At 35.8% G+C, this 18,809-nt stretch overlaps 2 protein-coding genes across 5 annotated transcripts; both read right to left on the bottom strand.

The window, feature by feature from the left end:
- Positions 1–3,690: 3,690 nt before the first annotated feature.
- On the bottom strand, positions 3,691–6,085 carry LOC103940689 (RNA-binding protein cabeza). The gene is given in 5 exon segments (XM_009350846.2): positions 3,691–3,946; positions 4,045–4,150; positions 4,957–5,100; positions 5,102–5,372; positions 5,932–6,085. Coding segments are annotated over 3 exon segments (483 nt in total). The 5' UTR covers positions 5,365–5,372; positions 5,932–6,085; the 3' UTR covers positions 3,691–3,946; positions 4,045–4,074.
- A 4,608-nt stretch (positions 6,086–10,693) lies between these two features.
- Positions 10,694–18,433, bottom strand: LOC103926561. Of its 4 annotated transcripts, XM_048584104.1 has the most exons (11): positions 18,188–18,313; positions 16,607–16,679; positions 16,054–16,179; positions 15,210–15,297; positions 14,209–14,294; positions 13,922–14,137; positions 13,076–13,254; positions 11,828–11,986; positions 11,673–11,753; positions 11,529–11,583; positions 10,694–11,178 (listed from the first exon to the last, which is right to left on the bottom strand). In XM_048584104.1, the coding sequence occupies exons 2-11, from the start codon at positions 16,619–16,621 to the stop codon at positions 10,972–10,974; spliced, it is 1,212 nt and encodes a 403-aa protein (XP_048440061.1). In that variant the 5' UTR covers positions 16,622–16,679; positions 18,188–18,313; the 3' UTR covers positions 10,694–10,971. The 4 variants fall into 4 exon arrangements, with proteins under 4 accessions (XP_048440061.1, XP_048440060.1, XP_048440062.1 ...); XM_048584103.1 differs by lacking the exon at positions 16,607–16,679 and having other exon boundaries at positions 18,188–18,433; XM_048584105.1 differs by lacking the exons at positions 16,607–16,679; positions 18,188–18,313 and adding an exon at positions 16,282–16,299 and having other exon boundaries at positions 15,210–15,295.
- Positions 18,434–18,809: the final 376 nt, after the last annotated feature.

The following is an 18,809-nucleotide window of genomic DNA, read 5'->3' as shown; positions in this document are numbered from 1 at the left end:
AGATGTGATTTGTCTAAGTGAGAATTTAAGGTTTAATTGTTAGAGATAATTTTCTGACATTTTGATTTATGTTTCTTGATAATCATTTGATTTATTCAATCAAAATGTCCGAATTAAATAGAGTGTGCATAAATTGATTTATCATATGTTTTTTATTTTCAATTGCGTTACAAGTTTTGGAAGCCTTAACAAACTTCCAACTACTTCTAATTGGAAAGGTCGTTTACCAATCCAAGGGGCATGACCACTCTCTCTTTAATTTGGTTAGTTCTTTTTAAGATCTAAAGAAATAAACAAAAATTTTATGGACTAGATTGAATAATTTTGTTCAATATTAATAGGTATGGATTCCTCTTCATTTGTCATTTGTAAGTGGCTCAAATTCAACTCACATGAATGTCAAGTTCAATAGCTAATTATTATGATTGGGTCATTGTATGGATTAACTGATATCCAACCCTGCTTCTCTTTAAATTAGAATATCATTCTATATGAAATAAAAAACTTTAAAAGAAATGTAGTGTGAAATTTTTACAAATTGTCTTTTTCACTAAAGACTTCTAAACATAGTGAGGATTTGAGATCAAAGCTGGGTACTGACCAGTTACTATCTAAATCATTGATCATCCAATGTGAGCCACTAAATTTACAACACTTGTCAAATGAAACTCTCATCCCAAACTCCTATGATTTTGCTAACCAAACACACCAATTCTTTTCTTTACTAGTATCCAAAGATCCATTTTCTCTCTCATTAAGAACACATATGTCATACTTTACCTCCAGTCCTTCTCCTTCATTCCGAAGTCATGGTAGCTCCATCCCTTCCCCCTCATCCCTGAATCTATGATAGTTCTATAACCTTCCCTTACTCCCCAAAGCCATCACAACTTCGCTGCCTCCAAATGCAAAGTGCATTTGGCGGCCAAAATAGTTGAGTAATACTTGGGTATTAATTGGTGGTACTCAATTTGTTGGCCATCCCAAGTCACCCACGAAATTGATAACACTTGTCAAATGAAACTCTCATCCCAAACTCATGTGATGTTGCTAACTAAACACACAAATTCTTCTCTTTACTATTATCCAAACATCCATCTTCCCTCAAATGCAGAAGAGAGTAATTCAACCATTATATAATCTCTTTTACAATTCTATTCCTTCCGAAGTCTCTGCGAACACTTCTTCTTTTTAATTTAGCTTGCTTTAAACCCTCCTAGATTGATGCCTTAGGAAGAAGGGGATGAAGGTTGTTGGTGAAAGTTACCAATGTCTCATGTCTGTTTGTGTTCCTGGTGAGCAAAAAGGTGGATGTTTGGATGTTGATTGAACACCACGAGATTTGGTGGGTTTGGTTAACAAGATACTAGGAGCTTGGGTGAGAGTTTCATATGACAAGCATTATAAATTTAGTGGGCTACGTATATAGGATGGCCAATGTTGGGCGACTTTTAGGTCGAGGTGGACTTGGGCTTTGAGAACGTCTTCTTGTCTCCTTTGGTGCGGATTCGTACCAAGTCCCGGAACATCTCGAAAAAGTTAGCTTGTCTTAGTAAATACCCCGATAACATCAATGTCTCAAAGATAGAATGATTGGTCAAGATAATGACTTGCTCAAGTGAAACTTGGTGTGGAAGCTAGAAGATTATCAGTTTAACATAAGAGAGAATAGATTTGCATGGTTGCATGGAAATCTTGGCTGGATAAGCTGGGTTTTCCTAGGGTGATAGTAAGACTTCTAATGGTTGGGATGATTAATGGAAGGCTGTGGGAATTACTAAGGTTGCATGGATGGTGATGCTTGAGGCTTGAAGTATGCTTCTGGACTAAATGGAACTCTCTGGCTTATTTCCTTGGTGGTTCTCTCTCCCTCTATTCTTTTTATCTCTCTATGTTACCTCCAATCATCTGTTCCCCCTTCTCTAATGGCTTCTCCCTCCTTATGTAAGTGAATGGCTAATCTTTAGGCTTCAAATGAATCTCCCTTTATGGTTTGGTCTTCCTGTTCCTTTCTCCGTAGCCCTCCTATTATTCCCTTTTTGGTGTAAGGTAGTTGCAATGTTAAGACCTGCAGTCTGCTTTTTCCCGAGGCACAGCTTTCCCAGGGCGACATTTTGCATACGCTACTTTTGGTAGCGTGCCTCATGGTTTTCATTCGTTGGTTGTTTGTGCAAGCTGGGATGGGAAAATCAACCTTAAAAGCCTGACTTGCTGGGCTTAGCATGCATTTAATGTATGAATCTAGTTTAGTACTAACTACTAGGGTTGGTTTGCTAGGGAAATGGGTAAACTGGGCTAATTCTCTCTCAATGTTGCCTGCATGAAATGCAAATGGTATGAGCTAGGATCCTGGGCCCCCAAGCAGCCCAAAGTCTTCCATGACCTCGATTCCACCTAGGCCCAATAACCTTCCATGAACATCCACACCATAATCCACCCTGACAAGCCCTGAATATGTGACTTAGGCTTAGCATGAATAGTGACTAGCATGAGGAAGCATGGCATGATGAATAGGCATGAGCATGGCATGAATATCTGGCTTAATCACCGTGACATGCCATGTTTGTAAATATATTCCTCATCGATCCTGCGCCTTGGCATGTGTTTGGGCTTGAATGTAGACTTTGCATGACAATTGGACCTTGAGACTTGGTTGGATTGGTATGTGACATTTTTGTGCCCCAACCACCAACAAACTAAGTACTCAACAATCAAGTAATACAACGATTTGGGCCGCCAAATGCTCTTAGGTCTCTTCTACATTTGAAGAGATTATAGAATGCTTTAGCTACTCTCTACTGCATGCAATTAACTACAAGTTAGTAAACAGTCAGCAACAAATTAAAACTTAGCTAGATTGAGACTTGACTAGCTAAAGTAGTAAACAATTTGAAGTAACATAAAGCTTAACCTAAAGGGAAGACAAGAATCTTGCTGCTTTAAGCATTGATAGTGTCCGGAGCATGAATGTATATATTAATCCACTTTTGAATCCACCATATACATATACTTTTAAAAGATACACATGCATCAGGTCAATGATGGGAATCCAATGTGACCATTTAAGCAAAAGAGTAAGCAGAAATTAAATTAAATAGTTATTCACATTATCCAAACTTTAAATTAGTATGCAGTTTATCTACGACCCCCTTGCTAATTGATACTCTAATCATGGTTTTCATTCATTAATATTTGGTCTAAGTTACGCACAACCTACATTTTGTTAAAACTCTTGAATTCAAATCTCATGAATTACAATTATGTACTTAATAAAACATTTACATCCCGTTTTAACTTCCAAATAAGAATATGCACGGTTAACAAATACTAAAATAATATATTATTTTTGGCTTCAGTGTATGTAACTTGACATTGCACCTTTTAGTTTCAGTTCAAGGCAATATCCGTTCCTTCTATCGTACTTATCAGTTATCAATACATGGTTACTTTAATTCTTTGGGATATCATGAACGTTTAGTGGAATTCATCACTGTTGCCTCAAGTTCCTTTTGTATATATGTGACCATTTTTTCTTTTTGCTTCGTTATCTAATTTGAAAATCAAGAGTTCCTAAAGTACTTCATGAAAGGCTGAAAGCAGCCTTATTGATATATCGCAGTATTGATTGGAGAGAAAGCATCCTAAATGAAGTTTGTGCGCATCGTTTCTAGTTAAGAAAAAGAACAAGGAATCATATCATTCATTCATTCATTTCAAAAACCAGGAACAGTACAGTAGTTAAAATAAACATTTAAAACAAATGACAGCACTAGATAAATCAAAGAGAAGCACCAAAATTACATTGATATAATTTTTGTGGGAAACCCTAGATAACAGAATGCTAGGCATATATGTAAAACCCTAGAACTAGCTAGAACCTCAGAAACAATGACAGAAAAACTTGTGACAATCATATATCATCTCTCTTGCTCATTAGAAACTATGCCTGCAAAAACACATAATTAACATCATGAATTAATTAAGTTATAAATGATAATTACTGTTAATTGTGAAGTATCAATGAGAGCGTAAATGAAACCTTACCCAAAATTGCATAAGACATGTGTAGCTAGGCTAGTACGAGTCTCTTGGGGCATTGCATCTAAAGCATTCCATTCTGCTAGCAAAGTTGTGCTCGTTGCACCCCAACCTGTGTCCAAATAAATAAATAAATAAAATCAGCAGTTAATTAAATATTTAAATTTTAGTAAACCCCAAATACATATACTGATTAATAACTAGATGTGGATCACCAAAATTGAACTCATTTGTTAATTTACTATTGTGCCAATTTCAGTTTTGAACTACCTGCGGACTTATTTTATAATTTTTAATTGAGCAACAGACCCATCGCATTAGAAAACAATATTACAATTTTATGTTGTATTAAAAAAAAGACGAGGGTTTGAAATTAAGAGAGAACATAGTCCACTTACAACAAAACTTAAACTCTTAACTTCGGGTGTGTGTGAAGCCTTAATGAACGCTTAGTTGTTAAATTAGGCAAGGAGGGAGAGATTCCTAATGTATCTAACTTTAAAAAGCAGTCAAGGAAAGAGGAATATTTACCAAGTGCTTTTCTGGTCAGATTTGCAGTATTAGGTAGGGACAATGCTTGTGTTATTCAAGAGAGAAATTTACTAATCTTTATTTACGATCCACGTATTTTTATCGTCCCACCATCATCTAAAGATCATTCATGTAAAAAATTCATTTAATTTGAAAATCGTTTAGTTATTTATACGTATTAAATCAGTAAACTATTTTGACAACAAATAATTTTACTTTGTTTTATGGATATGATCACCTAAACTACCTGAATATTTATATATATCTTGACAATGAACCCTGCCCAAAACAAAAGAAAAAAATCGACCTAACAAGGACCCATTTTTGTTATTGAATATAACAAATAAACGAACGGAATTATATTATACTATTAACCAATTGTATCACCTGGTACAAATCCAATCTCCAGATTTCCATCCAGGTCGACCACCACCTGCTCCGCCTCCTCCGCCACCACCGCCAAGTCCTGACCCGAAACCCCGGGAGCGTGGCAGGTCAGAGTCAAAGCCACCGCCTGCCGCTAATGCCAGAATCATCCTTGAAAGCCCCACATTTGAAGCAGCTGGAACGGCTTGCAAAATTGTGGGCTCCACAGTTGCCAGCAGCGCAGTACCAGTCACCAGGCCGAACATCTGAGCCGGTAGTCATGAACCCAAACGAGGATCCTCCTCCTCTTCCGCCGAAGCCCCCGAAGTCTACGCCGGACTTGGCATCTCCACAACGTTGGCATGAGTCACGCCTCTGGAAGTTGAGGTGCTGGCATGACCTGCAGTTCCAGTCTCCTGGTCGGCTCATCTTTTGGTCTGCATTAATTTAAACAAAATGTGTTAGTGCGTGGATGACCTGCAGTTCCGACATATTTATAAAATATGATCTAAAAAATGTTCTCCCTAGGTTATATGAAACTAATTTCAGACAAGCCATTAGGTTAGCCCAATGATAAGAGTGGATAGTGTGAAAGAGTATCAAAAGTAAACTAGTCATACTAAACTGCGTGCTCTAAACTTCCCGTAATTATTGAAAATGTATAAATTAAGGAAAATGATTTATGCATTCTTTTTTTTGTCTTTCTGCACATTCCCGTTTGTTTTTATACTTTGATTCAATTCAAATATCAGAAATAAACAAGAGCGTGCATGAAAAAGATAGTGTGGAAATCACTTCCTAAATGAAAACTGAAAAATCAAAAGCCAAGAAAAATGATTCAGAAGTTATAGAGAGCTTGTGTTGGGGTTTTGTACCCTAAGCTAGATAGGTGAAAAGGAACTAGAAAGCTAGCATTCATATGAAGGTGCCATGAAGGGAAATGCATACGTAAAAGATAAAGAAGAAAGAGAGGAGAAAAACTAGAAGAGAAGTAACCTCAAGAAAAATACAATGTTATTCACTATCGGATATTTTGGAGGCAAAGTATGGAATGGTGAAGTAATGAGCCATGCAGGGAGTGTGCTTATATACAAGTTTAGGCCACAGAAAAAGGGAATAAATAGAGGGCCGTGTACCACTTTTTCGTATTTTTCAATTAGCAACCTTGATAAATGGAATCAGAGAAATATCTAAAGGAAGGAAAAGAGAATGAAAACTCGATATTCCATGATTCCAAAGAGAGGATATTTTGAATTTTGAATACTTTGGTTACTGGCTTTCCTTTTAGGGTTTTTTAACGTGAGAAATAATGCATGTATGTACACACTATCAAGTATCAATTATCAAACGGAAATACTTTTCGTGAGAAATTCTGTCAAAGTAAGCTTGTGACATGCACAACGCAGCGGATGCATATTGGGACTTAGGTGGTCTCACGATCATTTGGAGTCTAAAAATATACATGTAAAGGTCTTACAATGACCTTTAGAATGTTTTGTGCTCACAAAGTGTTTGTCAAAATGCCTCTCGCATGTTGCATTGACAACACTCTTCAATTTCTCTCAATAGCACTCATCAGATTGCTTCGGCATATTGTCAATTTGTGTTGACATGTGAGCAGCTTGGTTCTGTTGATGACAACAAACTTTTTAAGTGTTAAATGATGTCTCAGTGAATAAACTGATTTTTTTTTTTTTGCGTGCTTGATGTTTCGTTTCTATTTAAAAACTTTGATTCTAATCTTATAATTCACCACGGGACATGCATGTATGTAAAAGAAGCACTTGCGCAGTTCTCTAATTTACCCTTAAGCTCACGTGCTTAAATTCAGTGAAAATTCTCACGAAGTTTGTTTGAAAGACCAATGCTCCACAATCGGTCAAATTCAGACACCAACGTTAATGGAGTTTTAACAATAAAGATAGGTAGTATAAAAATGATATGAACTTGCTATACGAGTTTATTTTAACTCGTTATAAAGACTTGGTAAAGTGATATCTATATATGAAAATTAGGATTAATAATATAACTGAAAGGTTGGTGGTAATTCAATTGGAAGTTATGAGAACATGCAATGCCATGAGCTGCTCCAAATCTATGTGTGAATTTGAATACTTATTGTGAAAGAATCTTAGGGCTCACCATTTGAAAATACTTTTAAAATTATTGAAAACACTTTTGATAAAAAATGTTTTTGAGTTTCAAAAACACTTGAAGTGCATTTAGGAGAAACACCAGTTCAATTGCTTTTTCATGATTCACTTGTATTTTATTAAAGATTGATTCTAAAAAAACTTTCATCAAAAGTATTTCCAGTCACTTTAAAATACACTTCCAAATACACCCTTAATTGTTACTTCCAGTTCACTAAGATACGACATATATATCAACACATGCAATGATCATATCCTCACATAGGTATACCAGCTTGAAAAACAAGCGTATGTTAATGAAAATGAAGCCAGCAAATTAAAAGTCACTAGTTTTCACACAACCGATGATAGTTAGCTAGGTAGCCCGCCATCTAAAACATGTGTTGAACTAATTAGGTTGACTGAAGGGGACAATTTGACTCAGGCTTATAGGCATAGCATGTTAGCTCCAACAATTCAAGATCCACAAAAAGAAAACACAGATTCTGTAGTCAATTTAGCACAACAAATCAACCAATCAAGCAACCAATGAACCTAGAAAATCCCTTTGACCATGGCATTAATCGGGACCCCTTAGTTCATTAACATGGGAGCTCCAATTGAATGTCATAACAAGTTATTTTTTTTTGTTTTAAAGATTTATGATTATCAACATTTGCATTTGATATCAGACGTGGAGAATAAAGAGATATGTTTTTTATGTTTACTCAATCTTTAATATCAAATTTAAAAGTAAGTAATCAAGTTATTTAGCGAACAAGAGAACATTTCCATTCATATGGACAGCTAAAAAAAAAAAGTTGACAGTCACAGATGGCCTGAATGTAAATGGATATTGTGGGATCGTAATTAGCATCTCCTACCATGATGTAGATATTCCCTAAACATAAAGGTCATAGCAGGGCCACTTCTTATCTTAACTGTATCCAACAAGGCCCAAGGGGCCTAGTCTCTTTCAATTTTACTTTAAGAATCAGCAGATTGACAGTCAATTTACTGGAAAAATTGCACTTGCTTTACAAATTTGAATATTCCTTTATTCCTATATTAAGTTTCATAATTACTTACAGACAAATCAAGTGGAGTTAAACAATGCATAACTTTCTTTCGACCAAAAAAAAAATACGAATACCTAACTTTCCAAATGTGGCAAGAAATCAACACCCATTGTAATATCAAAAAGAGCAAACAAACTACTGATGTATGTAAGGCATGTTTACTTAGTAGAAGTGGGATAAAAAAAATTAAAAAACTTAGAATTAGGTGAAGAAAAAAAAAGAATCAGAATTAGTTGATATGATTCATGATTTTTAGATATTTGATAAAAGATTTCAAGGGGAAACTTCATTTTTTTTTCGATTTCATATATGTTAGTAAAAGCATGAAAAAGTTAAAAAGTAAAGTGATTCTCGCATGCATATTTTAGACAAGGTATGGAACTTAGAGTCAAGAGTTTTGTATATCTTATGAGTAAACATGCTTTAATTGGAAATTTTACGACAATAGAAGTTCTCGTATATGGCATGAATCCTCCTAGTGAATCCTAAGTAGTCGTCCACGTATGCATATATATATATCAATATAATTATAAACTGTTAATGAATATGATTAATTCTTGAGGTAGTTTCATACACATATCAATAACAATTTTTCACCTTGGCCTCTAATTTTTTTTTTTTTTCCCTTGATTATATGGATGGGAATAGTATCTTGAAGAGTGAAACTGAAAAGGGGAAAAATGATAAAACCAAAAACAGAAAAAGAAGCAAATGGTGAGTTTCAATAAAGGAAGTTGAAGCTGATGATGGAATAACAAGTCTTCGAGGTGTTCATTAATTTTGACCATCTTTTTTTTTTTCTTTTTCTTTTTTCTTTGCTGCGGCTGCTAATCCAATATGCATGCCTCTCGCTCTCTCTCTCTCTCTCTCTCTCTCTCTCTCTCTCTCTAAAAAGAACATGCACATAGGGAGAGATCTGGCCTCCATTCTCTTGGAGAAGGGTAAAGGGGAAGGGAGGCAAACTGTAAAGAAGAGCAAAGAGAAGTGGGCAGCTGATGCTCGATTCGATTCTCTCCTCGGGAATCGCTTCCATGCATGAATGACTACGACTAACTTATTCATATTATTCCTCAGCCTCAGAGTGTATTTGTTGAATTCTTCCTCAAAAAATCCTAAAAGGAGATGTTAATAACTCCTACCTTACTTTTTCTTTTTGCTGCAATTCTTACTTAGCACTATTTTTTTTAAATTATATAGCAAATGTTCAAGATATGTTTACCAAAAGAAAATGCTCAACGAACAACCAAAGCTTCTTTAAAATCCTTTGTATTAACATTGAAAATTGAATAGTCAGTCAAATGTATCGGGCTAATCCAAGGTTTTGAGAACAGCTAAAGTTGTTCTTTGTTAGACCTCAAATGAAATTAAGCCTTAAAATCCAATACCTATTAATCACATGAGAAACGCTATAGAAACGTGTCTAAAAGTATGACTCTCCATGAACTCTCTACTGCCACATGTTTTTGGTACAATTCTCGTGCCAACATATAAAATATTGTGTCAAAAGTATGAGAGTAGCGGAAAGTTTATAGAGCGTCCATGGATAGTCTCACTTTAATAGCCTCCTTAGCATTTCTCTAATCACATATTCAACTTAGATGTAAGCTAAAAAATACAAAGAGAAGAGGAAATTACAACACCCCAATGAAACAAATACAAAGCTAACCAAATCGTACATCATCATCGTTTTCACTGTTCAGTTGAGGGAATAATATTTACTACAGCATTGGCATAAGAAATCTAGAAATCCCACTTCTTTTGCAATTTTAAGTAGGAACGCCAATATCCCCATAGACATGAAAAAGTGTGGGAATCCGCACCTTTTAAATCTGATGGATCAGATATACTAATTGCATCTCCCGCCTTATAACTAGCTAATAACTCCATCTGAGTACAACATAAACCTGAATAAGAAATTTTATTGCTAATTTACATAAAATTGTCATTTTTAGGTGTTTCTACGCCTTATTTAATTATAAATTATAGTTTTGAAGTCATTATTATCTTATACTAATATATAAAACAATACAAACAAGTATTCGAAAGGAAACTCACAATTTAGAAAAAGGAAAACAAGGACCTTATAAAGCAAAACCCAAGTCCTACGCTAGGACAAAATTCTTCAGTCCGAACACACACATATTGGGCACCAGACACAAAGGGGTATGACCGGTAGGGGATGAGACTAAAATAATGGGAAGTAGGGCATTTTATGTGCGCGATCGGACAAGTACATATACGAACACCAGACACAAGGGGTGGAACCGAGGAAAGGGGGTAGGTGAAACCAAAACACACGAGTGGATGGTTTTGTATGCCATCAGATGGGCATGTGATTAAATCATCCGCATACAAGAATTTCTCCTACTCCAGGCTTCCCTTTTGCGGGAGGCTCTTATTGTTTTACTTTGTTGTGATAAAAGGATGAAATAGAAAAAGAAACTTCGTGCCATGGAGGAATTGGAAAAGGAGTGATAAGAATGTAACTCTAATCGCCATGCAATACAATCACTCTAAACAAATTTGTTTAAATCCCAAAAACCCAAAAAAGACAATTGATTTCCATTGAAATTTTTCATTACATCTACATACATACATGTAGAATTTGCACGATAATTTTCCCCTATTTACTCAAAAGTGCAACATTTGTTTCAAAAAAAAAAAATGTTTGCGCCTACACCAGCAGCAATTTCCAACACATTTCATTGCATATAAGGCGCAATCATTTTAGCATAACTGTATTTTGCAAAACCACACTCTGCATATCAAGCTAATCCAAACGCTACACGGTATGCATTCGGCAGAAGATTTTCTCTGAGATTGCATTATGAACCTTTTCGGCTCCGACTGCCAGAACCAGCCAGACTCCTTGCACTGACAGATTCAGTTGGATTAAACAAGTCCCTGTGACCCAACAGACCACTTCCACGGAGTACAGGCGATGAAATTGGACGAGGAGATCCTGAGTTTGACTCACTTGTTCTATGCATCTCGGTTTCCAAATTCTTCACTTCATCGGTGAGCACTGCTAACTGTTTCAGCAAAGGCGATTCATTTATAAATATAGTTTGCACGAGAAAGACAACTATGTCATAATGTCACAAACTACAGACCAAAAAAATTGAAATTTGAGCATGGCCAAGGACCATAGAGATGGCACCATTAGGTAAGTCATCATGTATGTCCAGTGTTAAAGGAAATGCACTTTGAGTCGTAAATGAGTTTGTAACACGAAATAGAAGTTTCAGGTTTAAATTATTAAATGTCTCAAGCTCAAGATGGAAATTCAAATCAATCAACCTCCGTTGAAACTCCATCAAACTTGAACACTTTTGAGATTAACAAAACATCCTTACTATCTACAAATTGCATGGTATTATACCCGAGTTTCATTCTCACTTAACCGACATTGCAGTGCACTTATGGCAGGACTCAAACTGCATAGGATTAAAAAAAAAGTAAGTACAAAAAAAGATAAAAGACCAGGCATAAACAGCTAATACAGAGATGAGAGTATAATTCTGACCAATATTCGATTAATTTGCACATGGAAGACTGGTACATTGATGTATGGTGTATGAAAGTAAGTGGATGCACTTTCCCATCCCTAAGCAAAACCAAAGCGCATTAGAATCAACAATGGGTTGATTAATATAAAGTGAAGGAATATCAATGTATCACCTCATATTTTGCAAGATTGCTTGGTTATAAGCTGCTTGCTCCTCTTCATACAGTACTCGTTGCAATTCTGTGAATGACATTAAAGGTGAATCGAGCTTAACAAGAGACGAGGTCGGTAAAACATGAAGAGGAACTTCTTTCCTGACATACTCGGCACCACTGCAAGCAAAAACATGAAGGAAAAAGAAAATAAGGATTAGAAATTCAAAATTCTCTTTTATGACAGCATAATGGAATTAGACATTGTTCATTAATTGGCTAAGCGTCGGCGTAACCAGGAGCATGTTGTGGTTCATATATAATTGTGGATGGTCTTGTTCTTTCTTTTCTTTGACATCAGGGGCTCAGAAATATGGATCTTAAAATCAAAGAATATAGCCAACTAAATGACTCCTCCAAGATACACCAATATCTATTAATCAAACTATTCACATTTAGGGTAACAAGCCCATAGGCTCCCAATAAACATGAAGAAGATTATGGTGCTTTAATGAATCACGATCGATGCATTTTATAAAAGCAACATAAATACACCCAAAATTTGTACACCATCATTTATCATATCCAAACCAAAATCTCAACTTCAAATTGATGCAAGAAAACATGCAGATACTAGAAACTAGTCATTTATTCTTCATGCGTGGTGAAGAGAGATGTAAGCTGAATACATAGAGAGAACAAGTCATCAAGTAAACAATCAAAAGAGATAGGGAAGAATCAGGATAAAGAGGAACAACACTATTCTCGCAGGGACCCAAAATAAATTCAAACATTGGACCATTCCTCCGGTCAATTGGTTTTTAATAAGACAATGGATTTATAGCAAGAAGTCAGAGACTTGAGAACCACTAAATTCTGGAAATTTACTCGGTTCTTTTCAACGAATTTTAGGCAGCTATAGCAATGCTGCTAAGTCTGCTGCCAGACAAAATGTCTATTCTTGGAACCTATTCTACAATTAGCAAAGCTAAATACTCTTGTTAAAACATTGATAACATTCTAGGGAATTATACTAAAATTATGAATCTTTATATTGTGTAATAAGGACAGACTTAATCTTACTCCATTTGAATTTGTTTGGGAAGTTTTATGGCAAAAGATCTGAATTTCTGTCATGGTATAACATTTAAGGGAGCGAATGCATGAGTAGAAGTTTGCCCACAGGTTGAACTAAAGGCAAATCACAAGCATTCCCAGCACCAATCACACAGTATTACGCAATGACAATAATAAGGATAACAGGTAAACCTCATATCCAAGTTAGAACGGTGCATTGCTTCTTGCATACTCTCTGACATATCCATGGGATCTATATCGCCAATGATGTTGCTTGATGTGTCAGTCTGGTAGTTTCCTCCAACTCTTCCTAGATGACTTGCATCTGCATTAGCAAAGAGAAGCCCTAGGTCTGAGGACCTTCCCCCACCCTAAAAAAATCAAATAATTTAGGGATAGTACAAAATGGACCGGCATGAAAACGGGATCTCTAGACAAGCAAGTATGCAACAAGAACTATCACAAGTAGAATAGAGGAAGCTCATTTGATTGGAGCTCCTATCGCATTCTCTGACTCAAGGCACCAACAATAGCAATCAGGGAAAAAAGCTAAACTGACTACTTATTTTCTTTCTTAATGAACTATAATACACTGGGTCACATGCCTTCCATGATTCATATATGAGATGGCCACTGAGTTTGTTGGAAATAATAGCTGGAAATATGAAGTAATTTAACTGTTACAGGCCAAAATGCACTCCTTCTATTAACAATAACCTATTAATCAAATTGAACGGAATTTTGACACTTAGTCTCATTATTCATATTTCCAGTGCCATGGTAATATGAATAATGACCACAAAGATGCATAGGCTATCAGGTATCTGCAAAAAACTTAAGTTTTAAATTTAATGTGAAAGGACAGAAACTAGCTTCATCATTCATGACACTTCAAGACATCAATACAGTACATACTTGAAGAACTATAATCATGCATTTATTCAGTGAAACAAGGGGTGAGCCTGCAGCTATCATCCATCATCAACTAATATGTTTTTTTCCATCCTTTTCTCATTTTTAATAAAATAGATATAACACCTTTATAGTTCCAGAAGTTCTTGAATCAGCTGTGTCTTCTTCAGGACTCCCTGCTCTAGTTAAGGTGGATCTCGCTGGTACATTTTCTGAGGTACTTAAAGACGATTCAACTTCTATAACTGGACTTTTATATATAGGAGATAAAGATATGGGTCTTGACATGTGATGCTGCTTCCCATCTGAGGACTGAAAAGCAATGACTTGGATTCGCCCAACCTGAAAATACCGAGTATGACTAAAGAATCTAGAAGTTGATACCATTTACAAATACCATTTATAATGCGAACCTTGTTTATATCTTCACTAAAACAGGAAAATATGAGCCCAATAAACCCAGAATCTAGAAGTTGATACATTGCCTGCGTCCGCACGTCTGCACAAAGTAGAACACAGCTGTAATATCGGTCTCCAGCAATTGACTATGATAGCATGTCTAACAAATAACCACATCTGATCCAAATGTCAGAAAGAGTGCAACACTATTCAAGAGATTAATGTTGAGTAACAGCATGACATATACAGACACACACATATATATATATATGGGTGTCACGTCACGAGCCACAGATTAAACCATATTTTGACATATCTAATGGTAGCCATATGGCAAAAAGAAGGACGCAATCCTTTATTGATTTATTAGAAAAATTAGCTTGCTGCATTATGGACAAGGTTAGCCTTTTAATCTCTCTACTTATCTGTAAAGTTTCCTCTATCAACTTATGTCTCTCCCTTGGACCATTATCATTCTCTCTGCATCTTCTTCCACCTTGAAACACAACAGAAAAAGCAACTGCACTGATGGTAGACTATAACCATCCCAGCAATCACAATATCACATCAAGGCCCAAAAAAATTACAAAGAATAATTTCAAACTGTTGGTTTACAGTTATTCAAAAAGTAAACTCTGATGCGACACTGTGATCCAATATCACAGCATGGCTTCTAACTTCATGCTCCATCCATCTGTGCCAGTATTCTTGGTTAAAACAGGCAAAATTTCCCTGATCCAAAAACCAACCCATGATTTCCAGCCACCTCAAAGTATTGAATAGAACATACATATCTGGCAGAGATTGTGTAGATTCATCATATTTCATACCACTCCCAGAAATGTGATTGGTTATCCACGAACATACTGAGATTTCTACTATTCAGTAGCTTTTGATACTTTCCCAAGTTGTCTTATAAGTTATAACTAAGCTCTACTATTGTTAGCCCAACCTCATGAACGAATGTGCTAATGAATACACTGACACAAAGCATGCGTATTTAGATAACACTCACCAACATGAGATGGGAGAACTGTAATATGAGGATGTGAATGGTACCACCCAATCACTCTAGTTGTTCTTCCAGTTGACAGTGTCATTCTGTGGTATAGAGTTAAGTACACAAAATCATGAATAACCCTTAAAAGTAAAGATAATAAAAAGAAGTAATAAAAAGAAGTGCTACATGCAAATACCATGAACACTACAATAAGAACACTACAATCATGAGTAGCCATAATGCTAAAGGATGTAAATGTTGAACCAACTGCACATATCTCTAAGAGCTCATGCATCTTACAGTTTTTTCTAATTGCCTGATTTAGATTGTTGAGCCCCCATTTTTTTGTGGATAAAAAATTATATCACCAGCAAAACAGTGAAAACTACGATACAAAAAACCCTAATACATGAAATAAGTACAGCACAAATCTAACGCGACAGTTTATGGTGACTGACCACACCATGTAGTTTTAGGAAGCTAGGGTTACTTGTCAAGGAGTCCTAGTAATAAATGTTAAGCATGTCTCTGAATATCTTCCTTCTTCAGCTTATCATTAATTTAGGGGACTGGACTGAAGTTCATTGAGGATAAGTTCACCAAACAAGAAAACTATGCTCATTGTAAAAAGACTATAGTGCTCCCCTTAAACCAGAGCACTTTTATACTTGGAGATCACCAACTGTAATGTTTAATCATGAGGGAAACGGCAGCTGTTTTTTCTCTTTGTGGTCATAATGATAACTAACTTAGAGATCTGAAGGATCTTTTGTTGTTTTCACGTGGTAAGTATGCAAATATCAAAAGATACGAATATAAAAAAGACAAGGAAAAAACACTTTAAACACATAAAGGATATTTCGGCCTGGGCTGATGCAGCAGCCAACTGCTCAGGATTAGTCTCCACACGATCCTTCCTCCGATCAGATCGTGTCTGAGGTGATGCTCCCCAAATTAGTGCTGTCACGCTGCCATTTACAGAGTTCTGAAATTTCCACCATCATGGGGAGAGAAACGTTATAACCATAAGACAATAGATAAAGCTATGATATAAAGGGAAAACAAGACAAAGAGGACAAATACATACATGAAATTTGTTCTATATATCACAACTACATTGACGTGTCCATCTATGTATCACCTTCAGAATTGGATTCACCAGAAAAAAAAATGATAAGAACTTCTCATCTGGAGTAGACTATAAAACATGCAATTATTTTTCAGGGTATTCGAGACAGAGTAAAATAAATTTCAAGTCGCACAGATCATTAGGCTAAATACTGGGAGCATTCCACTTAAATTGGCACACCTGAAGGACCCAAAAAACAACAGAACAGATGAAACCAGAAACTGCCTAAGCTGCATATCTAGAATCCAAGTATGGAACATAAGACACAAGCCTTGAGTCTGACCAGAGTGAAAGGCATTACAAAAGAATTTCAATGGAAGGGATCTTCGAGCGCACAGCATCAAAGTTCTTGTGGACTGCAGAAACATATTGACAGAACCATTGAATCAGAACTCTATGTCAATCAAATATTAGCAATCGGCAACCATATACAGTGGTGGCGGTGAAATCTGTACTGGATGACTGACTCAACTAACCTAAACAAAAGAGGCTTATAGTCAAAATGCCCCCTGAAACTGCCATTGAGTCTCAGTTTACCCCCTGAAATTGGTTTTGTCTCACTTTACCCTCTGAAATTGACATTTTCAACTCCTTTGTCTCACTTTACCCACTTCTGTTAATGGACTGTTAGATTTAAGGGTATTTTAGACATTTCAGTTTTTACACATTTATTTACCTCTAGCCTACACACTAAACAAGTCTCAATTTTATTTTTGACAACTCTAATTCAAACACATAAATTTTGAGCATTTTTAAAAATAAATTATTCAATCAATAGAAAAATACTAAGCAACAAAAAATCATTGTATCAACCAAACTAAGGGTTACATTTGTTCATAGTGTCATTTCAGTTGCAAAACATCCATGTATTGGCTCGAAACTTTACAATTGAAAAATATTCATTACAACAAAATCATTATACCATTAAGCTATCCTATCCAAAATACTTCCCAAACCAAAAAAAAAGTCATTTAAAGCAAATGTGCACAGTTTGAACAAGCTCATGCCTAGTGATCATGCACAACAATGTGAATTTTTTTTGTTTCAAACTGTGCACATTTGCTTTAAATGATTTTTTTGGTTTGGGAAGTACTTTGGATAGAAATAGATGAGTTAACCTGCTGATTTGGTAGAAAATCAGGCTGAAGCTTCCTTTATTTTCTCTATGAATATTCTAATGTTAGTCCTATGGCCTGAAGAAGCTTTCCCATTTAATTTTATAATGCATCTAAGATTTCAAAATTTATCTGGACTTAGCAAGCTGGTAACTGAAAGGGAATAAACGAACAACCAAATGAATAGCAGTCACTCAAAGCAAACATAACAACTCCGAGAAACCATAGTAGTTTAAAACCAATTTGAAGTAACTATCTCAAACAAATTGCATTCAGCACAAATTCTGTACTCAGTTCCCAGAATAAACTCATTGAATTACAATCAAATGGGTGAAATCCCCGAAAACTCATCTAGTTAAAAGAAACAGAAAGCAATGAGTACTATGATTTGATATAACCCAAGTCAGCAATCGAAATGGACCCAGAATTCCATAAACTCAAAAGAACTAATCTTTCTAAACAACATTGTAACCAATTCCTAGTACCCCAATTTCACACTCCTCCAAAAAAAATCAATAAATCACTAATATTTGAAGAAACCCCATTTCAGAAAACAACCCAAAACCCACAAATTTGCAAACAATACCAGCTCTAAATTCATTCCAAGCGTCAAACCCATGAAGCAATTTCAATTTTCAACACCCAAAGAAATGAAGAATTCAGCAAACAATAAGAAAACCTAACATGCGCATAACAGAAATGGAAGAAGCTGAATAAATTGGAAGATGGCAAATGGCAGAGAGTGTAACCTCAATATCACCAAGCAGGAGGCCCATGATCTCCTCCGTCTCGGTGGACAATGCGTGAGTGAGGCACGTCAGCCACACGTCCTCCGACATTTTCACAGACGCCAAAGACATTCTCTCTCTCACTAAAAATTCTACTTGCAGGCTCGGAAGAGGAAGAAGAAGAAGAGCGAGAAGGCTGCAAAAAGGCAAAGGGAATTGACGACTTGTACCCTTTTGTCTGCTCTCCTCCCCCCCTTTTAAAGGGCTTTCTTACTAAAACAGTAGAAGATCTCTGGCTTTTTCTTGGGCCCTGGTCATGTACGAAAAGTTGTAGAGTGTTTATCATGGTACTCATTCAATCATTTGAGGGAAATATTTTTCGAAAATTTTATTTGAACCCATATAACTTATTTATACATCAAATTTATCATTTACATCCATATTATTTTTAATTAAACTATCAATATCTCTTTAAACCTAAATTTACTACCTAAACTATCCTCGCAAACCCAATTCAATATGCAAATTTATCTTCACACCCATTATTTTTACATTAGAAGCTACCCGGATCAGTCTCATGAAGATCCATGTTAATTAAATCTATTAATATAATTAAACACAGTGCCATGAGACTATGAGAGTC

Source organism: the organism of the source record quoted next, unplaced genomic scaffold (assembly GCF_019419815.1).
Source record: "Pyrus x bretschneideri cultivar Hongxiangsu unplaced genomic scaffold, Pyrus_bretschneideri_v1 Contig20, whole genome shotgun sequence".
Taxonomy (NCBI): Eukaryota; Viridiplantae; Streptophyta; class Magnoliopsida; order Rosales; family Rosaceae; genus Pyrus; species Pyrus x bretschneideri.
Note: the sequence above shows the minus strand (reverse complement) of the source record. Positions and strands in the feature narration are given on the sequence as shown.